The sequence below is a fragment of the Takifugu rubripes genome, chromosome 17 (assembly GCF_901000725.2).
Source record: "Takifugu rubripes chromosome 17, fTakRub1.2, whole genome shotgun sequence".
NCBI classification, from domain to species: domain Eukaryota; kingdom Metazoa; phylum Chordata; class Actinopteri; order Tetraodontiformes; family Tetraodontidae; genus Takifugu; species Takifugu rubripes.
Window position 1 is genome coordinate 5,919,260 of NC_042301.1, and position 26,682 is coordinate 5,945,941.

Consider the following 26,682-nt stretch of genomic DNA (forward strand, 5'->3'; position numbering starts at 1 on the left):
CATTTTAATCGTTTCATTCTGACTATTGATGGCTTCACCTGCCAACCCTGAAGAATGCCCAAATACTCAACATGGGTAAAAGGTCCAGTGAGGAAACTTCACTTTTCAACAAACCTCCAAACAGTTCTGATTGTGCAGATGGAGGCCCGGCGCTGCTGGACCAGCTTTAATAAAACACGCTCTTACAGCGTAACTACAGACACAGATAAGGGTTGTTTTCTAACACGCTGTTCTTTGATTCACACGCTTTTCATATATTGTGGAGGACAAAGTACGTTTGGAAAAGTAAGCAAAAAAAGAAAGAAAAACTAAAAAGAATGTTTAGCCACGTAACTCTTCTCCCCACCTCTTCCTCCTGTCTTCACCCCCCCTCTTCACCCACCCAGCATGCTTTGAAGGGAGGAAATCTGCACCTCTGCAGCAGCACGGAGAGGGAGATTTACACTCGTGCATTTCCTTTGTCAGATGTATTTTTTTCCCTGCTGTCGTGTTCTGATTTAGTCACCTTTCGCTGTCTTCATCATGGATGTGCAGGCTGTTCTAAGCATGGCGGCTGTTTTCCTCATCACTGCTGGTGAGTTCCTTCATGTTCTGGTTATGGATATGAGAGGGTGAAATAGAGGCAGATCAATAGATCAGGGTCAGCTGAGACTGCTCTTCACTGTCCTCCACTATATAATAATAATCAGGGAGGGCCTCAGCCTTCAAAGCTACAGTCCTATCAATACGCTACTTACTAGAGCTCTCAAACACAACAGAAGCACAGGTGAGTGCACCTGAACTTGAGTTGTTAGTACATTGAGCACCTCTACGTTGACGCACATACGTTTCCTTTTAAGTCCTTCCGTAGATGAGGACATGAGCGGTTCCTGCATCATTTGGTTACTAGAGATAGCTTCTCACTCCTCTGCAGGTTTCTCAAAAATGGAAAAAAGAAGTGAGTAAGATATAAAATCTGAAATGGAAAACTAGATGGAAATGATGATACAAGATAAAGATTATTGAATGCTTCCATTCTCGCCCAAATAACAGTCATCTGGTGTCCCGTCCTCCCCTTAAAATGAATAAAAATGAAGGTAATCCATAAACTGAAGCCTATGCTGGCATACATTTTCCAAAAGATTCAAGAGCACTTCATTATGTGACGAGTTTCGGTGTGTTTGAATGAATAAAACAATAAATAATCAAACTTGGTGGCTTTGGAGATGCCCTCACTCACACGGTTGCTCACTGATGTTGCAGCGTTTTTGGAAGGGGGGGGGGGGTATGTGGGGGAGTGTTTTCCTGTTCCATATATATAAAACCTCCTTCATATTTAGCACCGCGCCTTTGAATTCCGTTGACTTCTGCTAAGCGATTAAAAATATCAACGTGTAACATTGTATCATAAATTCTATTAAAATATCATATAATAATATGTAATAATCATATAATATCTGTCTAGTAGGTTGAAAAGCTAAATCAGCAACAATGTCAACGGTAATGTAAAGCTGGGGAGGCCAGGCTGCTTCTGTGTGATGGCCACGCTGAGCGGCTGCTGCTGTCCTGCTCAGCCGCTAAATGCTGAATGAATAAATGATAACGAATGTCTTTACTTGTCTTCAGAGCTCAAAGCTTCATCTCATCAGGGCAACAAAGCAAACATCGTCTAAGACTTTAGATTCTCAGCTCCGAAAACTCTTGTGAAAGTTTACAGTTATGTCTGTAAGAGACAATCATCGAGCCGAGACAATACTTTGTTATCTCATGATCGCCTCATGTTTCATTTTATTTAATTGGATAAGGAAATGTGGATTTTCTTACTTTTACATTGTTGTTAGAGACGATGTGAAAGACGATGACGATGAATAATGATGCTAAAATGCTCTTATTTTCATCTGTTGTCTTTTCAGATTCAGCAGGGTGATGCGTAGTTTTGAGGCGTTTAGCTCCTCGTTTGAGAGTGTCTCCAGGCAGAGGATGCAGTTTGGCCCATCAGAACCATGTTTCTGTGTGGTTGTAAATCCATACCTACTAAGTGCCACCTAAGACTTGCCTATTTTTTTTTCATTCCAACAGGGCAGTGTGTCACTTCTTTATAAAATCTTTAGTGGTAAGTCTGCGGATCAGCCGACAGACGGGTCAACACAGATTATGACGTCAAGAACAGATTAGATACGCAAATAGTTCAGTGTTACATTGTTAATAAATTGATTTTATAATAATGCTTTAATGTCCTTGGGGTGTATACTTGTAAGCAAATATAGAGCCATAGTCGGCGGGTAAAGTTAGAATGCAAAGTTATGTTATACAACAGCAACCTTTTTGTGAAGCCTAAAAAGTGGCCTTTTTTCCACCAGGAGGAAATAGTGCAGCTTGCACTTCTCCTGCGTCTCAGCCACAAACTTTTACAGCCGCTATTTTACTGTTGTGGTGATGGAGACGTTTTACTTTATAAACTGTAGGACTATAGATGAGCCCATAACTTAACAAATAAAATGTGTACAGTCAACAGCGAACAGACAGGAGACTATTATAAGTGAGATTTTAATGGTTATAGTGGCAGCTGACTGACACACAACGCTTTCTGTCTGTCTCTCCGTCTGTCTGTCAGCTCTACGACGTGACCTTCGTAATAATTCTGTAATAATATGGCTCAAAAAGAAGGTTCATTGTAGCTGTAACAGGAAATTTGAATGATGTGATTCACCTTTGCAGCCACTGCGTGGACATCTTTCCATTCCCACTGCGACAAATATTAGTCCAGCACGAATATTCATATTTTATTCATTTTCAAAGCAACTTATTCGAAATGGTGTGAGCTTTAGTTAGTCGGTTTAATTCATTCTCTTTTGTACCTGTGAAGTTACAGAGCTGCGGCTGTGTTTAGCATGTTCTTATTTCTTTTTGGAAGCTCCATCATTTTATTTAGAGCTCTTTTAAAAACAGGCGCAGACTTAATTAACCATGTCTTCTTGAAGAGCCACCATGAAAATTCAAATCTCTGATGATTTTGACAACTTTGCTTTTGTGGTTTTTGCAAAGGCTTTGAAAGTTGTGTTGCAACCCCAGGGTGGCATAACTAAAGCAGGGAAGGAGCTTCTGAATTGTCCCTATTTGACACTCGAGGAGCTCTTTCCCCAAATCAGCAGAGCTTCTGAATCCTAACACAACCTGTCTTCATCCACTCTGGTCTAAGATCTCCATTTCTGTCCAAATGACGCAGTCCCAATAATTTTGTGCTCTTCTAGCCGTGCAAATCCCAAAGACGTACTCACATTCTTAAAGGTCTCAAAGTTCTTCTCGTTTGTTCATTCTTTTCCAAAAGTTTTGACTGTTTTCTAAGAATTCGGGTTGCGTCTCTGAAGGTTTTTGGTTTCCTTCAGCCATGCACCCCTGCATAAAGTGGGGCTGAATTTGTTGTAATGTTTGCAATGATTCAGGCATTTGTACAATTGTCAATAATATAAAGGGCGGAAGGGTGAATTTCAGGCAGAAATTGAAATAACCCCTCACAGAGTGAGGAACAGTTAGCAGTTTCTCCTCACGTCACCCTAGAAGATGGCAGACTACCAAACTTTACACAAACTTTAAAGGTGGCATGACAAAGTGAATTACCGGTACTTTCACTTTGAATCACGACACAGTGTTAGTGTAGGAGGCTCCACTCTAACCTTAATTTCCTTGATGTTAATCCACATCTGTCGAAAACATGAAACTGGCTGACATTAACTTAAAGTAACAAATGTAAATAATACAAAAAAATAACCTCCCGGTCATTGTAAAATATTACACAAAGTCAACAATATGGCCAGCTTGGCCAGACCCATCTGGTGTCCTTGTACTCCCAAAACCATCACAAAGACTTAACTTTTTTCTCAAATATTATGAAAGGAATTATGACTGAATAGATAAACTTCATGGACATGACATTGTTACATTATTGTGATCCATAATCATCAATACTGAAGAAATGATCCTTTTCTTTCTTTGCTCCTTCATGTCATCTCCCAGGATCACAGCAGATAGGGCTCAGACCAGCAGGAGCCATGGTGAATGGGACGGGGAACTCCTCCCACCCCACTCCGGCCACAAGTATCCATAGGAACTGTAACTGTGCTGTCCTTGCTTCATCCCCAACACCAAGTTCCAGTCTCCTACAACTGGGTCTCCTCAAAGTCACATGGACAAGTGAATGTAAAGGAGATGTTGAGCTTTACCAACATTCCCTTCCCTCACTTGCCGTGTGTCACGGCAGTCAGATGAAGATCGACAGCATTTTTAAAACTGTGTGTCAGAAAAAGAGAAATTGTAAAGGGGCGCCACGCTGGTCCAATGGCAGAAACACAGAAGAAGGGGTTAACTTAACAGATAATGGAATTAAGCTGGAGCTCAGCTGTGAGGCCCTCACTGTCCAATGCACAGGTAGGTCAACTGGGACTAATGGAATGGTTTAAATTCGGAAAGAAGCAAAATAAACCAAGTGAGTGCAAAATTATTATTATTATCAGGGTAGAGTTATAGCCTAGTAATATATTTGTCACATAGTAGCAGTTCTATTTGAGCCCTGTATTCTGTTAGAGAGAACACAAAAGTCATATTAACATTCAAGTCTAAATAGTTCCTATTTAACCTGAGAAGAAGATCGCTCCACCTCTGTCATACCAGCCTAGATCTTTCCAGGGAGGTGGTAGAGTTTCACCCCCTGCAGCTTTTCAGATGTTCACACATTGTTGAAGAGGTGCATCAGCCACCACGACAGCTCGACATCTCCAAAAGCCTGGAGGATCTTGGGGTGACTCCCAGTTCGCTCTGCTTTTACACCTGTCACCTTGGTCCCTCCCTCATCAGAAAAGCCATCCCCTCATCAACTGCATTTAAGAGATCTTCTAAATATTCCTTCCACCTATCATCGGTGTCCTAAACTAACACATCTATTCTCGGGCATGCATCCAAACCAGTGGAATTCTGTATGTGTAGTTGCAGCTGAGGGAGCCGATGGAGACATCAAGGGTCAGTTGCGGATCTTCAAAGTGATGACAGCTTTGTTGTGCTGTGCGCTTATTTTGCTGTTAATGGTTCGCTTCACCAGACCAACAGTCAAAGCGCTGCAGAAGCGATGTGAGTATACGCATACACACACTCTGGATGTTCCTTTGCATGTATTTTTTATCGTCATATTCACTTGCACTTTTTTGTTTTAGTATCTGACAGGAGGCAGAATCGGTGGATCGGACCAACGCAAAGTCACAGTGGTGAGGATAACATGCAAACACCTGGAGTGACAGTGAAAGATGGTTGTGTAAACATTCCTGTTCTAGTTTAACGCCAGTTAGTCAAAGACACCGTCAATGGTTTTACAGTCGAATTATTGTGGCTTTGAGGTGATAACTTGGCCAACTCTCCTTGTCAATTGTGCATTTATTGCTTTCTTACACTTGGTCTTTAATCTCAAATGTATTTCTAGAAGATATAACACAACCCATCTCTTAGCACTAACAGTAACAGAACTTCAGAGTGAGACCCCCTGCTGAAACAGCTAAATGCAGTGACACCTAAAAACAGACCGTGGGAGGAAAGAAAACAGAAATAAACACACACAAAGAAAAGACATGGAGTTACAGAGGATGGCAGGTTTAGCTACATATTAGGGTTGTGTATAGGGTTCAACAGGTACCTGATCCTGGGGGACCCTTTCAAGGCTGGAAGGCCAGGAACAACAGATGGATGTGGGAGTTGCTCTGTGGATAGGTGATGGGATCACTGATCTTCTGGGCATAAGTGCCTTTGGCCATCTTGATGCTACTGTTGACCAGGAGTTGAGCCCAAATTTTAACTGAAGAGATCACACTGGTCTATGAACACCAAGGATCCGGACTGTGCTCCTGTCTCCTACCTATCCCAAACAGGTGAAAGCTATCAGCTTAATGTGGGGCCTTGTGCCTAGCTCTGCCTTCCCTTGGACTGGTTCCTGGTGTGCTGTCCTTGATAGTCTGACACTCTTTCTATATATGTGGGGGCTTCACTGATGGCTAAGTCTTCTGGGTGGAGTCTTGCTTGTCCTCACTATTGTTGGTCTTTACATCTGTGCCACTCTGTAGAGATTATTGGACATTCTGGTTGTGCTCTTGGCTTGTTCTATTGTACACTTTCCTAGTTGGTAGGAGGAGGTTGCGCTAATACAGAGGGGTGCAGTTGAATTCAGGTTTAGGGAATGAGTATTCCACTCATTTTGCTAATCAATGAAGACAAGTTCACAGCAGAACTGAAAGAGAAAAAAAGGAGAAATGATAGATTCAGTAAGTTTTTTTCTGTGGGGTTTGGCACCAAAAAGGAAATGTTCTTTCAATGCTTTATGTCTTTCAAAACTAAACAAAAACCAAACTTTAGTTTACTGTCTGTTTTTGTGCCTGTTATGGGTAGACAAGTAAACATTGAAAATGTATGAGATGCTTCCAAATAAAATGTAAAAGTTGAAGAGGTCTGGTCCAAACACAGAACCCTGCCGTATTCCAGGATTAATGCTACAATATTGTATAAGGCTTGTGTCTTTTAAGAGTCAAGGGTTATCTCATATCATATTGTCTATTGTTATTTGTTTGGCACTGCAGATATCATTCACTTTACTGATAAATCTTTAGAGACCTATATATAGACCTACAAGACCTACAGACAGAGCACACCTAACCTCCAGAACAGGATCCAATAGTCATCACCTTAACAGCCATCCAAAAAAAAGTATCCAAAATGAAGAGCTGGACAGCACCAGGGCCCGACAAGATTCACACCTACTGGCTTAAGAAGCTGACTGCCCTTCATGAACGCCTGGCAGCAAAGATGAACCAGCTGCTGACATCAGGAAACCACCCAGAGTCCCTAACCCAGGGCTGGACAGTCCTCATAATGAAGGACCCCCAGAAGAGCACAATACCATCCCACTACCAGCCCATAACCTGCCTCAGCACCACATGGAAGCTCCTATTAGGCATCATAGCCGCTAAGCTTAGGCAACAACACCAGAGGTGCCAGGCACCAGCGTCTGGTCGACAGGGCAATTGCCCAGGAATGTAGGACGCGGCACACCAACCTGTGCACTGCCTGGATTGATTACAAGAAAGCTCACAGAATAAGCTCCATACTGGAGTGCCTAAAACTGTATAACATCAACAGGACACAAAGAGAGTTCATCCAGAACTCCATAAAGCTGTGGAACACAACTCTGGAGGCCAACTCAAAGCCAATTGCACGGGTGAGCATCAGATGTGGCATATATCAAGGAGATACCCTGTCCCCCCTGCTGTTCTGCATAGGCCTAAACCCCCTCAGCCAAATCATCACCAAGAGTGGTTATGGGTACCAGTTCCAAAGTGGAACAACCGTTAGCCACCTCCTCTACATGGATGACATCAAGCTGTATGCCAAGAATGAGTGTGACATCGACTCTCTGATTCAACTCGCTAGTATCTACAGCAAGGACATCAGGATGTCATTTGGGCTAGATAAATGTGGGCGGATGGTATCTAGAAGAGGAAATGTGATTGCAACTGATGGGGTTGACCTACCTGAAGGGAACATCACAGATGTGCAGGACAATTACAAATACCTGGGGATCCCGCAGGCAAATGGTAACCATGAGGACGCAGCTAGGAGGTCAGCCACAGCCAAATACCTACAGAGGTTAAGACAGGTCCTGAAAAGTCAGCTGAATGGTAAGAATAAGATCCAGGCCATAAACACCTATGCCCTGCCAGTAATCAGATACCCTTCTGGCATAATACCCTGGCCACTGGAAGAGATACAAGCCACTGACATCAAGACAAGGAAGTTCCTCACCATGCACGGAGGGTTTCACCCTAAGTCCAGTGTCCTGAGGCTGTACACAAAGCAAAAGGAAGGGTGCTGAGGACTAGTAAGTGTCCGAACTACTGTCCAGGAGGAAACAACAAGCCTCCGAGAGTACATCAAGAAGATGGCCCCCACTGACCAACTGCTGAGTGAATGCCTCATGCAACAAAAGCCCACCAAGGAGGAGGAACCTGAGGGGCTATCATGGAAGGACAAGCACCTGCATGGTCTGTACCACCAAAAAATTTAGGAAGTAGCTGATATCGAGAAAACATACCAGTGGCTGACAAAGGCCGGACTGAAAGACAGCACAGAAGCACTACTCATGGCTGCACAAGAACAGGGCCTGAGCACCAGAGCAATAGGGGCCAGGGTCTACCATACCAGACAAGACCCCAGGTGCGGACTCTGTTGAGATGCCCCTGAGATAGTCCAGCACATCACAGCAGGGTGCAAGATGCTAGCAGGCAAGGCATACATGGAGCGGCATAACCAGGTGGCTGGCATAGTGTACAGGAACATCTGCACTAAGTATGGACTGGAGGTCCCAGGGTCCAGGTGGGAGACACCCCTGAAAGTGCTGGAGAACAAGCAGGCCAAGATTCTGTGGGACTTCCAGATCCAGACTGACAAGATGGTGGTGGCCAACCAGCCTGACATAGTGGTGGTGGATAAACACCAGAAGACAGTGGTGGTGATAGATGTAGCAATCCCAAGTGATAGCAGCATCAGGAAGAAGGAACACAAGAAGCTGGAGAAATACCAAGGGCTGAAGGAGGAGACAGAGAATGTGGGGCATGAAGGCAACAGTGGTCCCAGTGGTGATTGGGACACTAGGGGCAGTAACACTCAAGCTGAGTAGATGGCTCCAACAGATACCAGGAACCACATCAGAGATCTCTGTCCAGAAGAGCGCAGTCCTAGGAACAACTAAGATCCTGTGCAGAACCCTCAGACTCCCAGGCCTCTGGTAGAGGACCCGAGTCTGAAGGAAGGAAGGAGGCACCGCCCCGCAGGGCGAGGAAGAGATTTATATATATATATATATATATATAATTAAATATAAATATTTGCATTATTTTGAAACACAATCACACTTCAACTTTGCTCTGAAAAAAATTAAAAACCTCTGAGTATAATAAAAAGTGTGGATTAAAGAAATGTACAATAACTGGAGTCGCTCAAAACGAATGACCTGAAAGCTGGTACACACAACATTTGATTTATCTTCCTAACTTCATCTTTCATTATCTGTCTCAGTGTCTTACCATCGAGAGCAAACTGCCGTTAAGAACAATGACAAAGAGAAGCGACTCTCCTACCCCGGTAACACACACATTGAGGATAACTGTGATTAACTGAGTTAAAGCCATGATTTCAGTTGTAACTCCAAATAACTGAATTCTCTTTTTGTGTTTATCAAACCAGCACTGGAGCGACTGATGGTAACCGACAGCAGGGAGCCTTCGTCGAACAGAAATAGTGACTGCAACTACTGATCATCTTCCTCTTCTTCCTCCCCTCATTATTTTTTCTCTCTACTCATTACATGATTATAACTGAATTGTGACATGTCATATCCATGTATACACAGCAGCTGGGTATATTCTACACATGTAATACCTATGCAGGTTTCACAAGTAGGTCAACTATTTAATTCAAGGGTTTTATTACTGAGTCTGTAAACTGTGATAAAATACTCACGAGGGATCACTATGCAATTCTACTGTTTATGTTTTGTGACTTTTCCATAAAGAAATCTCAAGTTGACAGTTGTCAGTGTTGACCAGATTTTAGTGTTTCAAGCAGCTGAAAGAAAACCATAGAAGCTGCAGAGGAGGACATCTGGGAGACACAGGTGGTTGCTAAGTGCAGAAAAATGGTTTTCCTTGCAGCTTACAGCAGTTCCTGTTTGAGTTTCCGTCGACCTCTGCAGCCCTCCTCCTAACTCTGTCCCCATTTTGCCTTTCTGTTATCATCTGCCTTTATTCTAAAGGTCTGACTTTTTATTTCTTTTGACTGCTGTGTAATGTTTGTTTGACGGCTGCCAGTTAATTAAACTTTAAATCAGATTAGGATGGCTGTGGATGAATCTGAAGAAACCCTCTATTTTCCCTCTCTCTCTTTCCCCTCCCTCGATATGTCTCTCTATCAGCGCTAAGGGACACTGTGCAAAGGGCGGACTATATTTTGTGTTCAGGAATGTGGACATAGACAGGGTGGAATGTCTCATAGACCGGATGGAAGAGCAGTAAAGCTTGACATTTATTTGCAGAGGTCAAGGTGTGCTGTCATGTGAGGATGAGAAGATGTGTTACCTTGGAGGTGTGAAGAGGTTGTTAGGAATAAGAAAATCCTTTTCTCCTCCCCAATGGGACAAATGCAAAGCAAATGTGCAATTATAGAGTACAGAGTACACAGTACAGAGGACTAGCTAAAAACATAGTGCCTCATGCGAAGAAGTACAAGTAATTGCACTGATTTGGGAAGTGAGAGAATGTATCACTGCACATTAGTCTGGATTACATGTGCACACAGGTAGACATCTTCTCAGGAAGACTGTGGTGTTTTAGCAAGATGGAAAGAAGATAAGAAGGTTTGGTGGTGGAATACGAAAGTTTAGGGGAAGAAGAAAGAGTCAACAGATGTACAGAGATACAGTGTAAAGTGAAGGTAACGGCTAACCACAGGGCGTAAGATGGCTTGTATGCTAGGTTGGACAGTAAGAAGGAAGAAAATGATTCATAAAGGTTGGCCAGGTGGAGCTACGAAGATGTAAGGATATGCAGCAGGTTAGGCTGATGGGGGATAGAGATAGAAAGTATGGATGAGTGCCAGGACAGGAAGTGAGAGGAAGATGGAAAGAGAATTTTGGAGCATTAATGAAGAGAGCGAAGAGAGGAAGACATGGAGTAGGAAGTAGCACAGATTAGGAGGAGTGAAGTTAAGAGGATATAGACCTCTTTCACACTGCATTTTTGCCCAAAAATATGTAGACAAGGGGTAAAGTTCCTTCCTCTCTATGGCAGTGAATGTTCTTTGTTATCTAGGTCAAAGATAATAAGAATAATGTGATAATAATAATTCAGGCCTATAGCGATAAACCAGTTCAACTGGACTTTTCTGTAATTTCTCGATGGTGTTTGATCTCTCATCCAAGATGCATCTTCAGGTCTTAAGAATAATTTTCCACTGAAGAGAAGCATCCCTTTCTTTAGTGAGGCAACTTGAACATGATTGAAGCAAAGTAGAACGTAGCAGTGTGTTCTTGCTGTGCCCTAAAATTACACAATTATTGTATTATATTTTGGGCTATTTTATATATCAGGCTTGGGGATTATATTTTGGGCTGCATTGTTAGCCTCTTCACACCTTGGGCTGCTTCCAGACATTTCCATCGGAACAGCATCTCTTCTCTTGTGAACGGCCAGAACATCAGGAAGAAACAAGAATGGAGAACTTCATCCAGCGGCGCCCTTGATGGTCAAACTTCTATATTCTTCACATCTAGTACATCACACACATGCAGGCACACACACACACGCGCACACACACACAATGTGACTTGTTTTCTCTCACTTGTTTCTAATGTCTAATGCTTCCTTCAGAAGGAGGTGCAGCCACATCCTATGATACTTATATATAAATTACTTCTGACAGTAAATGTGCGAATGATCTGTCATTCTGGCTCATGGTTCAGTAAGTGGAAGAGTCGTCCTCAGGATGTTTAATCTCATTTGCACATGTAAAGTTTGGTTAAAAACTGCAATGCGGCTTTACGCGATCGACATATTTGCCGTTTGTGTATTGAAGAGGATGAAGGTGGGAAGGCAGTTGGTGCTGATGACACACTGGTGGAGGTATAAAAAGAATCTGGAGGATTTAACTGTTGACTTCCTGACTAGGTTGATCAATAAGAGGTTAGAGAGGGAGAGAATGCCTGAGGAACGCAGGAGATGTGTGCTGGTGCAGATCTTCGAGGATAAGGGAGATGTACAGAGCTGTGGCAATTACAGAGGAATTAAGTCGATGAGCCGTGTAATGAAGTTGCGGGAAAACAGTAGAAGCTGGACTAGCGAGCATTTGTGAGCAGCAGCATGGTTCCACAGCAAAGAGGAGTCGTCCAGATGCAATATTTGTGTTGAGGTTGCGGCAGAGAAGTACAGAAGAGGTGGGAGGCAGCTGCATTGATGAGTGCTGATGCTTGCAGATGATGTAGCGATTTGTGGTGAGAGCGGGGTGCCGGTGAAGGAGAGCCGAGAGAGACGGAGGCGTGTCCTAGAGAGGACAGGTTAGAGAAACATGTGACGTGTTGACAGGATGGTGGTTGGACCAGGAAGTGTGTTTAGTTTACAGACAGTGGCGCAAAGGACAGGATACAAGAACTGGAGGTGGCAGAAGTGAGGATAGTTTGGACATGTCCAAAGGCTGTAAATATGGAAATATATAATAATATTGATTAAAGGATGTTGAGGATGGAACCATCAGGCAGGACACATAGAGGAGGACCTAAGACTGTATATATGGATGTAGTTATATAGTTATAGAGAATATGAGAGGAGAGTATGAGTATGCATCTCTCTCTCTCGCTCTCTTTCTTCATTTACATACTGTCTGTAGGTGTTTTACAAGCAACAGTGGCAGGAAAAACTCTCGTTTTACAGGAAGAAACCTTGAGCAGGACCAGGCTCATATATGTGTGTGGGGGGACCCTCCTGCTGCTCGCTGACTGGGCTGTGTATACTGTGAAGCTCAAATGGAAACATTGTTGTTTGTGTGCTACCATATCATATAAAGTGAGCTCCATAATAAAATTAAATAATAAAGAAAATCAATATTTTACCGGGTTGTGCAGAACAAGACCTTGTATAGGGGGTAAATTTATTGTCAGGTGACTCAATAAAAATGCACTATTTGACCATGCCGGCTTTTGTACATAAGGACTAATATTCCTGACTAAAAATAGTCAGGAACAATATCATCCCTCGACTCCGATCTTGCGACCCACATTAGCGGCTTTGACCAAACACGGAGCGCCACAAAACTGGGACACACAGATGACGCTTTTGGAAGCAATCCAGGTGACTTAAACGTGCGTCTGTAGCAGACAGCACGGCGTGGCTTTTGCAAAATGGTCCTTTTTGGTCCAGATGAGTGTGGAAATGTACCAGATTTAGTTTCCAGACATTGTCCAATTGACCCAATCTGCCAAGTCTAAAGCCATTAACTTGGCAGCTGAGTTCCTGGAATGGCTGAACCTGATTGGTCACACCTGCTCCTCCTGCAATAAAAGGTAATTAGAGAATGAAACAGATCAGTTCAAAGACGTGTTTGCTCTTTAAGCCATAAAATCCTTGTGCTTCCTGATGGGGACCTGAAATGTAAAGCCTGTATTGCTGCCTTCTGCTAATATTTTAGCGAATCCTGTGGCAACGGATGAGGTGTGACCACCGGCATCCATAAATGTCACAAATGCAAAGCACCCTGTTTTAGTGTGTGTGAGTGTGTGTGGTTCTCTGGCAGCCCGTGCACAGTTCTCTCGACACCGGCTGTGCGTATCGGTGCAGATGTTATTCACAGGATTTTCAGCTTTGCTGTTTTCAGCTCGAGCTTGTCCGCAGCATGGAGGGAGGGGCCAAGGCCTGCAGAGGAACAACCACTGTTTACATCCACCTGTCAAACGTCAGCTGCTTGATTACCCTCTGCAGCCCAGAGTCAGTGTGCAGAAATCTGTGTGTGTGCGTGTTTTGCATGTGCTTTGTCTCATGCATTTCCAGGCAGCAGTGGGGGGCATTTACATATTTCATTAATGACGTTTTCAGTTGTCAGAGTACATTTATTTAAGATTTCCTTGTGTTGCAGACTCCCAGTAGATTCAACAAAAACTCATTGCAATGACTGATAATAATAAAAATGTGAAAAGCAGGTTTCAAACCCGAAGGCTGCAGAATAAACGGTGAAGGTGTTAAACCCATTCAGATGAACAGAAAGAAAGCAGAAGAGGACAGGCATAAGAGATGAAGGAATTAAAGGTGATCACGTTCAAATCGTGGCATCACAGAACTGTTCCTTAAAAAGGAAAAAACAGCCTTTTTAAAATAATCAGGGGAATTTTTGAAGGGAGGTCTCACTGCTGGCTGCAAATCCATCGTTGGCAATTTTCTCCCAGATAATGCAGCGAGACGCACAAGAGCTCCTTTTATAGCAGCAACTATGAAATGAAGCTCCACACCACACAACAGCAGCAAGTCCTGGGAGCACCAAATCCGAGCTCTAAAGAATATGCTAAATGTGTTTCAAGGACTTTTACCTTATAAAACCAGAGAAAGAAAGCAAATGAAAGAACCTCAGATGGGATATGAAATGCAAAACACCAATTTGAAACATGATTTAAATTTGTTTGTCTCATTTCAGTGTTTTCATTCAGCTCTTTCGCTTATACGCAGCAATTTCCTTTCCATGAATGCACTCATGTGCGTGTGCACAAATGCATATTCCTTGTATCAAATACCTGAAAAAATCTCCCTGACTTAATGTCCCTGATGATTTACACAAGGTCGTTTTTGTATCACTGCACTGAAGTGGAGGTGGTAGTTTCACTGCCCACTTTAAGGCTGCTGTTGCTTCCAACGCCACTAGGTGGCAATGTTGCAATTCATTGCTCCCCAAAGAAGCAGCGTGCACGCTTGGCACGTTTGTTATCACAAGTCAGGGCTCATCTCCATTCAACACTTTATTGTGTTACGACGAGCCCTGGAGCCACCGCTGGGTATTAATAGTATTCAGGTGTGGAAAATTGTCTCTTTGCAACTGGAAAAATAACAGTTTTAGTATGTTGAAAAAGTGTGAAAAGAGAAGAGTGAAAATGTCCTGCAGTAATATTCTGAATGCCTCACACAAACATCTATATGTAAATGAAAAATCCCTTTATTTATTTTTTGTAATAAAGGGACGGCAGACAAAACCATTCTTGAATGAAAATGAAATGTGCACTCTTTGTTAATCTAAGTATCTGGCAATTTCTAAACTTGTATTTAAGTTTTACTCAGAGGTGTTGAGTCAAAGGGCTGTGGATTGAAAGGAAAGAAAGCTCCTGGACCCCACGGCTCTTTGCTTTCCACTGAAAAATAAAAACACCAGTGAAACAAAGTCTGCTGTCACTGGCTGAGCTCCATCAAAACGAGAGAAATCCCTGAGACAAGTTCATCTTATTGAGTAATCTGTACTTTTATTTTTTAAATTCCTGTTTGCTCATAAATCCTGCCAAACCATTGCAGAATGAATTCAATGGAAGTCCGGTGAATGTGATTGCAGAAGCATGTGTCATCATAGAGGGTCAGGGGTGGAGGAATGAGGCAAGAAAACATCAGACTTTATTGCAGGAGGCTGCTGTTCTTCATATCAAACTGGCATCACCAACACAGCATCTATCATGGTGAAGTCTCCACTGATACAGGCAGTACACCTGGGTCCTTTGCTTTAGCCTGAGTTTGAGCTCCTGATTCAAGGCCACAATGGCCATGAACAAGACAAATAAGTTGAGGGTTAGCAAGTGCACTTCCAAGTTTAAAAAAAGGGGGAATGTCTATCTCTCTCCTCATTGGTTAATGGCTTCCTCTCGTCTCGTCTCATCTCCTCTCCTCATCCCTCAGGTTCATTGTTGCGCCAGCACCAGATAAAACCCAGGTTTCAGTTCAATGTATTCAATAAAATATGAATGACTCGCGCCTTTCAGACACAACACGCAGCTGTCTGAATATTTTTCATTTTCATTGGTTGGTGTGGTGTCACCGCTGCGTTCCACCACGATGAGCTCGACGGTGCTCAGCCACTGCTGGGTTGCCTGGGCTGAGCGTGGGACAACTGTCCTGGAACCAGTGGTAAACTGATGGGCCCATAATCCCTTTTAGTGGTGTTTTGTTTTGTACTGATTGACAGGAAAAGCAGAATAATGCAGGCCCGCTCTGTTTTTGCTCTGAAGATTCCAAATCCCAGCATGCTCTGCTAGTTTGCCTGCCTATTAAGCACTGATTGAGTTTTTAATTAAAACTATTGTGTATTTTGTCTTCCTGAAAATGGACAAAACTGACAAAATGGACTTCAATCATTGATGTGCAATAATAAAGAATGTAGAAATTATCTGTGCGATACACAGCAAGAATAATTTGAGTTGATTAGCAGTTATTAAAGCTTTAAAGAACGGCGCATATTGCTCTTGTTTAAAAAAAGCCCTTCCTCAACAGGACATAGCATCAAGGTCGGTTTGTGAAGCCTCTCCATCATGCACACCTCATCCTGTGAATATGTGTTTGACAGCCCGCAGCCTCGCCCAGGAGGACACAATGGCTCTGCAGCAGCCCTGGCGCTGTGAACAATGCACACTTCTTCCCCTGTGACTCTTCTTATATTGAACATGTTGTATCTGTGCTCTTGGTTTGTTTGCATGAAGCTCAAATGAACAAAAATTTAGCCATTAGCTTTTTAGTCAGTGCACTGCAGGAACCCCCCCTCCCCAAAAGGGCATTTACAGGAATATTTACAGGGCCTAACCGAGTCCCTGCTCCAGGGTTACTTGGTGCTAATTGGCTAAACCTGGAGCAGGATGTGACATGGAACCAGGCAGAAGAAGAGCATTAGCTTAGCAGACAGGCTTCCCCTCGTTCACTGCAGCGCCATGTGCACAAACACACATACCAGAAATGCGGCAACCGCCTGTCATGTTTTGTATTTTTTAAATACCACACATATGTCCGATAAGGTTCTCAGTCATCCAGGTCATGGTAATTCTGGGAGTTGAATCATAGCATAATGTTCCACGGAGACGTTTCACCTCTCATCCACCCAGCAGTGCTGCAGCACTGTCTATCTGAAGGACAAAGGACACTCGTCTCCTCTACCTGTCCTCCTCCCCCTTCTCCCGTCTCTCTACCCAGCAGGCCATCAGCAGAGGGTCCCCCTACATGAGCCTGGTCCTGCTCAAGGTTTCTTCCTGTTAAAGGGGAGTTTTTCCAGCCACTGTTGCTTGTTGGGGGTCAGGTCCTGGGATTCTGTAAAGCACCCAGAAACAATTTTGATTGTAAAAGACGCTATATAAATAAAGATTGATTGATTGATTGATGTACAGGTTTTTCACCAGGGAAGATAGATGGTTCCAGAGGAGTGAAAGAAGCCATCTATGTCAAACCGGAAAGATCATCCATAACCAGAGGTGGGGGTCTGAGGCAACACCTCTCATCTGTTTACAATCCAGTACTGAAAAACCTCCCCAGGAGAAGAAAAGGCCAGTCACATGTGGCCACTAACAAACCCCATTGTGTCAGTGAAGTTTCAACAACCTTCATAATGAGGGGTGGAGCAACTAACAACCAGGTGACTGAAGCTCCAAAGGTGTTCATGGCTCCTGAAGAGTATAAGGATCTGGACCTCCCCACCAGTCAACTAGATCTGATGAAGCCTCTTGGAACTCCAACAGTCCAGTTGCTACGATTCAACTCCCAGAAACCCAACACAATAATTGTTATTTATGAACACACTGATGTAAACACAGACACAGACTGCAGCGATAGACTTGAATGGGAAAAAAAGGTTTACATGGGCAAAACTCCGTAACTGCAGACTTCAGCGAGCTGTAGGAAATCCTAAACTATTAGAAAATGACACCGCCTCAGCTACTTTCATGTTTACCTCCTTCCTCGTCACTTTTTCACCATTTTTGCTTTTGGCGACTTGCCGTGTGACGGTAAACAGTTCCTGTAAAGTTCCTGCCCCCAGGATTTACCAGGAACTCCAGCAGTTGAAATGCCCCTACCAGCACCACACGAGCAGAATGATGACCCGGTTAGCTACATTCTTCAGAAGGTAAACACACTGTTAATGGCCAATAGGTGACTTGTTCTCAATTACTGACCAATTCCAGATTATTGCACTTGAGTGACATTTCAGAGCGAACTTTGGTGCACACACGGCTCTCTCTCTCTCTCTCACGCTCTCTCTCTCACAGACACACACGCCCTGTTGCTCGCAGCCAATTTTAAGAAGTGGAGCAGGTTAAATGAAGTGAAGGAGTCACGGTGGGATGAGTTAAATGAAGGAGAGGAGAGGAGCTTTCCCCTTCACCAAATTCTAATCTGCCGTGATTGTGTCCATGGTCAGGTCTGACCATGACCAGATGGTTCGGAACACACACACATGCATGCAAACACATTCACGCAGAGCAACGCTAACTAGAATTACAGCCGATGAGCTGAATCTCTTTGTGCATTGTAATACGCAATTAAGAGCAAATCAGTGTAAGCAGAAAACAAATTTTAGAAAGCACTAAAAGATGTTCAATGCAACGAGGGAAGTGAAAGATGAAATAGGAGGAAAACAGAGCAGAAAAAGCCGTAAAAGACAGAGGGAAAATAGAGGTTAAAATGAGACTTCTGCTTTTTATCTGCTTGTGTGCTGCTGCAGCAGCGAGTGACTGTTTCGACCCGCCGGCTAAAGGGTTTCTGTTCAATCACACTTTCCTCTGAGACACAAATTAGAGTGCTCTCTTTGGAGCCTATCGGCACACACGCATGCGCGTAATCTTCGGACTTACACAGACAAGCATGAACACACACACTGACGGGGCAGCAGGGATTCTCGTGCATTTACACACACAGTTCTCCTCTTTAAATAACCAGAAAATGCCTGACTGGCTGGCTGTGCGCTCAGGGGCAAGTCTGACATGAATCCTGCCTGATGCCTGTTTTTGCACTCCGATAATTCAATTAGGAGGCGGGATAGCCCGAGCACGGTTGCACACACTGGTCAGGAGTTGTGCCAAAACCCCAGGCCATGGACTAATGGTTAGAGAAGGGACATATTACACAATGTTACCTGAATGTTCTCACAAGAAGAGACAAGTCGTGACCTGTGGGGCGTCTTTGCCGGCTCAATAACAAGTCTGACAGCACCGAAAGGCTGATGATATCCACTAGCTGATCAGGATGCACCAATTGATGTGCAAAATATGTGTTATAGAACAGATGAGAAATAGACAGCCAAGCTTAGAGGTTGTATTACTGCACAGGTCCAGAGCAGAAGTGCTGGAACCCAGTCCTCTGGGGCTGTGATCCAGCTGGATTTTCTAGCCTCCAAGGCAGAAAACAGCGGGATCAAAGAGTTTTCTAGCAGGTAGGTTAGAAAACCTGGTTGGATTGGGCCCCTGGAGGCCTGGGCTTCAACCCCCCCAAGCAGCAAATCAAGAAACTTTTTGTTAACCAACTTGATTATTCAATCAAATGGAGAAAATAGCCAATAACTCAGGAACTTTTCCCCACAAAATATGTATTCAATACTAGAAAAACTGCCTCAAAACTAATGGTGAACCGAACATTTCCTCAAGACAATAATCTTTCTGACCAATAAATGAAAGTTTGCTACAGAAGAACAATGCTCTTGTGGTTGTTATCGAGTCAAATTAAACTCTTCCCATCTTTGTTCCAAGTCAAAATTAAATTTTTCTATTTTTGTTTCACCGGGAGGATTTAAAAACTTCCTTCCTTCACTCTTCCTCACAAACAGCCTTTCTTTGACTACGGGTCGTTGCTGCAGTCTGTGGCAGCTCCCTTGCCAAGTGCCTTCCACTTTTTCTCTCAGGCTGGTCAACAAAAACAATATTAATGTGTAAACACGGTAAAAGAACATAACAGCAGCTGGGTGACACAAACTGGTGAGAAGGATTAAAAAAGAGCACTTTATTTAACAATGGCTGTTACCGGGCGCTCGCCCAGCCATACATTGTGTTAACATTGTGGCAAAAGTAACACAAGAACATACAGACATAAATCACCTGACTTGTCATGGAGATGTAAAATAGAATGTGACATCATTGCTTAAATGTGCAGAATTACAGAGCAAAGTCATAATTTGAGCTTCTAAAGCTGCAAAGATGGATCACAACAGCATTCACCATCACATACGGTCATCTACAACTCCTCCAACACGCACACACACACACACACACACACACACACACACACACTGCCCTTCTGCCTTTTCTCTCCTGCCCTCCTTCTACTTCACTGCTCCACTAATGTCACTCTTGACATGACACCAGTTTTTCTACTCGTACATGTTCAAGAGTGGTGAACACAACATCCCCTGAACTGAGGCAAGCAGAATGTCAGCATATGTGTGTTTACTTGCACGCCACATGCATTGAAGTTGTAAAGCTAGGACATTAGATGGGCTCTTACAACTTCAAAGGCTTGTTTGAAGGTTAAACTTGGTTTTAAGGTCTCCTATCATCTTCTAGCCAAGTGTTCAGTTCCAGGTTGCAGTCTGCAGCCTCAGGAGAGAGGCTGAGACACACCTCTCCCTGAGACCTTCCACCAGCTCCTCCTGGGGAAGATGTTCCCAGGCCCATTGAGAGATATAATCTCTCCAGCGGATCCAAGGTCTTCCCTGGGGACGCCTCCCAGTTGGACGGGCCTGAAACAACTCTCCAGGGAGGCATCTGACCAAATGTCCATACCATTAAAACTGGCTCTCTCTGCTTTTCTGAACTTGGTTTTTATTAAGTTGCGGTTAAAATTGGGTTTCAGTTAAGTGTTGATAAATACTGTCGGTCATCCAGGTCAAAGACCTCTACTCTTCAGCCTGAAATGGGTCAACTGGACTTCCGTGTTGTTTCCTGTTGATGTTTGACCTCTTATCCAAGTGGCCTCTTCAGTTCTGAAGACAGGAAAATTTAGGGTCACGGTTGGGTCAGGCTTTAAGTTGGGATGGACACCAGTCAGGCTAGGGGTGGGGGACTGTTTCACACAAATTAAAGTCCTCACAAAGATGGAAGTACAAATGCGTGTGTAATTTTGTGTATGCCTTCTCAGTCTAAAAGGGAGGTTGTTTGAGGGATGAAAATGCTGCTGAGAGCAAAATTCAATGAGAAAGCATTTGTTCCGGATAGAGACGAGTTCTGAGGTGACTTGTTCATCCTAAACACACTTGCGCTCATGCACACGCAAACATTCAAATGCTCTCTCCCCCCTCCGGAGGCACAGACAAAGGAAAACAGGGGTTGCAGGTAGTGGATGATATTAAGGGTTTCTTATTTTTATGGGCGGGGGGAGACACAGAGAGATTCTGCTGCACCCCCGATACAGATGAAAACTACATGTGCATGAAAAATAGATGGATGAAAAGCTTCCTGAACCACAGCGTTCCTGAAGTAGGTAAGACAACAGAGGGGTTATAACTAAAGGCTATCCATCCTTCCTCTGAGTGGTTTCACAGTGACCCCCCCCTCCCCCTCCCCCTCAGGGCATGTCGCCCTGAGGCCCGACTGAAGTCATGCGTGCTCACAAGCCCGCATAAAATGGATCACAAGTTCAACGAGAGCCTTTTAACATGTGAAGAGATCAAATATGGAGCTCTTCAGGAGGGGGGTAGACACGCACAATGCACATCCCTCCATTTATTTTAATGGGGTTTTCCCTTGTGAGATGGAAAAACAGGGAATTCCGATCACATCATATGACACATCAGGAAAGACAATGCAGATATTAAGTGTTGACGAAAGGGGCGAATGAGAAAAAAAAGGTGGGGGGGTTCATGCAATTAAATGATATACAGGCCAACGCTAATTCAAAGCCTCAACAACTCCCAGTAGGATCATCTTTCGTGGTTGTGTGAAACTGCTTTCAGCTCTGGGAAAAGAAGTCCATGCTGAAGTCTTCCTGCAGGCTCTCCCTTACTTGGAGGGCAGATAGTATAGAGCTGGAGCTCACAAATGTTGACAAAGCTTTTGGGAAAGTCAGCAGTAGGGAATAGGGAAGTCCTGCTGCTGTTACCTCAACAGTTTTCTGTAATCTAAGTACATAAATAGTACAGACAGGCTGAATTCATGAATAAATATAACACTCACAGTCAATGAGCATCTGCACGGAGTGCTTTCCTTCTCTTTTTGCCTCCTTTTGTGGTTTTCGGTGTATATGTTGGTGAGACCAATCAGACTTTACAACAACATGCAATAAAGGGTCTAGCAACTGTCCTACTGTTTTATTTCATTTCTTTGTACCTTAGAACCACAAGTAAAATTTCCAAGCTAAGCACATATGTTTTGCAAAGTAATGTTGACTAATACAAACATGTCATCCGATAGATAGATGTTCCAATTTTTTCAGCATAAAAAACATCAGCTCTGTCTCTTGCAGCCTGATAAACTCGTATAGTTGCCCTTGAGCATTATTGCACAAAAAAACTTTTTTAACCACAACTGCAGGACCCACTAAACAGATATATCACGACAAACAAGTTCATTTTTTGTTCGTTGTTGTTTTTGTTTGTTTGTGCTCGCCTTCCCCATAAAACCTCGCTCGCAACGCAGAGCCCAACCAAATCAGCTGTTTTTCAGAAGCACTTTTAAGTGTAGATGCGCAGGATCGGTTATGGAAAAGGAAGCAGACATACACTATATCTAAAAGGCAATCAATAATAGATTAGCTACATCAGAAAAGCCCAGCCAAGCTGTTCCTCACAAGAAAACATCAGAGGCACGATGAGAACCAAAGGTTAAAAGCAATTATTACTTCCATATTATATGTAATTAATAAATATGATACATAGTATTAAAAGCTGTGTGTGTTATAATAATAATCTGTCCATTAATCTTTCTTGTTTGCAGGCTGCTACATTCATAGCACGACTTTATTAATGAAGAATTTGTGCATCGCTGCACTTCAAGTGTCTGTGTACGGCTTGCATATATGCAGAGGTAAGTGAGTGTGTGTCGCGTTTGTGTGTGTGTGAACACATGTGTGTGTTGTCTAAATCCGCATTAGCACTTTGATGTGATCTGAGCACTTGTGATCTGTGATTTTGGGGCCTTGCTGGCCTGTGGGATGAAAACACCATGGTGTCATCACATTTTAAATCTGTCTCTTCTGCTCTGCTAATTGGTAAGAGCCACAAGCTCGACTCCAAGACAAACGCAGTGCCACTGGGCCCACGGGGAGTCGGGTGTGTGTGCAGGCGTGTGTGTGTGCTTGTAAGTGGGCGGATGATTAGGTATTCAGGAGTGAATGTGCACTGGTGAATGTGTTCTCTGGGAGAATGATGATGACTTTCTCTAATATAAAACGTATGCGTGATTATTTTGTACACGAGCAAGCCTTGTTATATTTGTGGTTATGGGCTATTATCTGTCATCTCCTTTTATAATTTATAATTTGAGATAATTCTTTGTCTCTGTGCATAGAAGGGAGTGCCCACACTTTAGTCTCAGACCAAGTCTCTTCTCTCTCTCTCTCTCTGCTGCCTTCAGCCACTCAACAGCTCTCGGCGGCATGCTTGACGTGGTCAAGGTCAAACCTGTCCACTGCGTCTAAACAAGTCATACTTTAAATGTTCCCCTTTGCAAGTCTTCTTTTTTCAGCCAGCAGCCAGTTTGGGCCTCAAACCTCCAGTTTCTCTCTGACAAGTTCAATAACTGTGGGGCTGTGGGTCATGCCTGAACACACGGACCCATATCTTGTCAGGAACCCGATGACTCGGCACTGGGGCTGCTTATCTAATGGAGAGCCTTACTGGCTGCACTGTGGCAGGTAGCGAGAGGGAGGGAGAAATGGGATGGGAGAAAGAGGAGGGCATGAGAGCAGGCGATGAGAGGGTGGGGTGGAGGTGGAGGGTGGCTGGGGAAAAGCTTAAAGGCGCTGCAGCTAAATAAAGAGGGGAAAAGGAGGGCAAAGTTTGGCAGGGATAGCAGAGCTGAGAGACAGATGAAAGAAAAGAGGCAAAGGTAAGATTTAAATGCGACCGAATAAAAAGAGGAAGAAATTGGTATTGAAAAAGGTGGGACAAGGTTAAGTGGATGATGGAGGGGGGGTAAAACCTGGAGTAAGACGTATGGATGGGATGATGCAGTGATGAGCGAAGCGAAGGACGCGCCCATCCTTGAAACTAAAGAGGAAAATAAGCTGGAGCGATAGGTGATAAGATATGCTGGTGGCTGAGTGGTCCGGCGCAGATTGAGGGCAGATAAAAGAAAAAAAAAACATGCTGATGAGCCTCCTTTGGGTGTTGTAAGTGAAAGGAGGGGTTGAGGGTGAGGGGCGTGATGCGAACTCAGGTTAACCACTTACGCATGCAGGAATCAGCGATACAAGGCCGATAATGAGGCGATACAGATAAGTCAGTGTTGGAGAGGCTGGTGGTTGACTAGGTAGCAAAAATGACGTTATTTATGGATACAACTTTGAAAACACAAGGATTGATTTAAAAATAAAACATTGAGTGAAAGAGGAACAGTGTCTAAAGGAAAAAGAGCCTGTAATGGAAACAGCCGTTTGATGAATTCTTTACTTCAATAAATAAATACTTAATTAGAAAAATACAAGCTTTTTGCCACCTTTGTATGGTGCAGTTGGGTGTTCGTACAGTGGCGCACAGCTGCAGAAACTTCCCAGTTGACCTTTAAAGCTGGACAGTGTGACTTTATTATCGAGGCTCGTTTTCCCTCCACTCACGCCCCCGTCTTTCCCCTCTTTTCTATAATAGAGGCAATTACCTCTCATCTTTTATACCTTATCTCAAGTCTCCTCCAATTCTCCCCCTCCTTCCATTGCTCGATCACTCTATTTCTCAGGCTCCTTTTCTTTGTGCCACACCCCTTAACTGTCGAATGCTCTCTTTTCCACGGAAAAGCAAAGTCGGTACCCTTAAAAGCTGACAGGGAGGTTCTGATGGAGATTTGCTAGCGTGTCATTGCTGGTAATGGTATTTTGGAGTTCCTAGCTTCATTGGACTATATTATAAAGTGTTTGATCTATACCAACCCTCCTTAGCACTCCTCTCCCTTTTTTAAACTAAAGAGATCTTTGACAGGCGTAGAAATGAGGGAGAAGACTCTAAGACACTTTTCAATCTCTTCTGAAAAGAAACTGGAGCACAGAGGGAGAAGGGAATGGCGGTATTGGACCAAATCTCATATGTATTTTGGGAGTTTTGATACTTTTTTCATACCAGAAGGGTAGTTTTAATATTTCAAGTTTGCAATTGAGGTGTTATGATTCTTGGCTGCATTGGCGATCCAACAGAGCTTCCCCGTGTAAGCTAAGCAGAACATATAGAAAAGAAGGCGTCTCTATTCTGAGCAGGGATGGACTGTTTTGTGTAGAACTCTGTTTGTGCTTTATTACGGTGTGATTATAGGGTTCCTTTCAGCAAAGGAGAAAATGACACGAGACCTGCACAGCAGCTGCAGATCTTGTGTCTTAACTGAATGCACCGATTAGGGAGGCTTTGTGTCGGTGAGCAAAAGAACATGCGGGGAGAAATAAATTGCTGAAGAAAGTTTGATTGAGAGGGATGGACAGATAGGAAGAGGAGCTTTCCAGACCTCTTAACCATCATACTGCCATGAATGCATGCCATCTGTTTCAGCTACACACACTCTTCCATCACCTCTAATTGCTGCGTAGGCAGTAACCTTTGACATCCCCAATCGAAGGACCTTCACACGTTGGTGTGCAGATGCAGAAGACCGTGCGTCTCCATGACTCCTGGAGAGACAGACGCACATTTGTCCACACAAGTACATACGAGGATGTCTATACGGGGGCACTTTTTATGTCTGGAGAAGAATTTTGCACATGCTAAAGTCCACAGAAACACGCTGTCATAGCGGGTGTGTTTGAGGCTGTGACGGTTGTATCACGCTAATGAAGTTTAGGAAAGTGGTCTGCTGGCGTGCGGGTGGATGTCTCACCAATTAATTAAATAAATATCACATCCACTTTTAATTAACAACAGTTTCCTGTGATGACAAGGTACTAACAACCAACTCCACCCGATCATGCACGTGCCTTTGGGTGAGTGTGCCCGCCTGCTGTGAGCCGTCCTATTTGTGTGTATGTGTGCGTCTCGTCATAATTTCCTGAGAGGGTAGTGTCGTAATTGCACAAAAACTAATTTCATTGCTGAAATCCCTATTTAATGACTGACTTTATTGCCTCATCCTCTGTGGCTCTAACTTAGGTGAAATACTGTGATTTTGCTTCTAAGTATGTAATGAATTTAACCTTCTCAGTGGATGACACATCCCATTTTGAATAATAGGGTTTTGTCAAACATATAAGATCGCAGATTGTTCTCCTCATTGTTCCGTTCGTGTAAACACCGTTTACATGTTTTTTTCCGCCATGTGTTTATTTTAATTTTTTTTAATGCATATTAAATTTTGCTCACAGAAACTAATGGGTCATTGAATTTCAAGCAACATTTAGCTTACACTTGAAAAAGCATTTGTCCTCCGAAAAGATCACGCTGGAACCAAATTATACTCTCCAGCCTAAGCTCCTCCCCCCGGCATTATCCCCTAGGAAACTGTGCTGTATTAAGCGCAACGCTGTTCACGCACTCATCTCTGACTCCTGCATGCGTCAGTGTTTATTCTCCAGGATACTAATCAACATCACCCAAGCAACTTCAGCACTAATATGTCATGATGTGGAGTCCTTGTCAGCTTTAATTTTTTTTGTTAGCGATTGAACATTTATTTAGAATTGATTGGGAAGCTGTTGAACATCCAGTCCTTACAGAGTCGGTCCACCAAGAATCAAGTAAAGGTGGCATATTTTGCTTTTCTGCAAGTTAACATGGTTCCTTGATGTCTAAATGAAATGTTATTAACCCACTTTAGTTGAAAAAACTGAAGGATCACACTTGGATTTTACACTTGGATTCTTCTATTCCTTTAAATTCTAATGAGCTAGTGACACATGCGGGTGAGGAGGCACTCTAGAAATGTGAATATATGTACTAAAGCACTGAAAAAGTGAGTTTTTTTTTTTTTAAATGATACATCTGCTTCAATACCAGTTGGTATCGTTG

The 26,682-nt window shown here is 43.4% G+C and overlaps 1 protein-coding gene across 2 annotated transcripts; it reads left to right on the forward strand.

Annotated features, from left to right (window-relative positions):
• The first annotated feature begins 409 nt into the window (after positions 1–409).
• On the forward strand, positions 410–9,896 carry cd5 (CD5 molecule). 2 transcript variants are annotated; one of them, XM_029850929.1, is made up of 6 exons: positions 410–574; positions 3,982–4,404; positions 4,960–5,100; positions 5,184–5,234; positions 9,085–9,150; positions 9,253–9,896. In XM_029850929.1, exons 1-6 carry the CDS (start codon positions 523–525, stop codon positions 9,321–9,323), a joined length of 804 nt encoding a protein of 267 aa, XP_029706789.1. In that variant the 5' UTR covers positions 410–522; the 3' UTR covers positions 9,324–9,896. The 2 variants fall into 2 exon arrangements, with proteins under 2 accessions (XP_029706789.1, XP_011616790.1); XM_011618488.2 differs by having other exon boundaries at positions 412–574; positions 3,994–4,404.
• Positions 9,897–26,682: the final 16,786 nt, after the last annotated feature.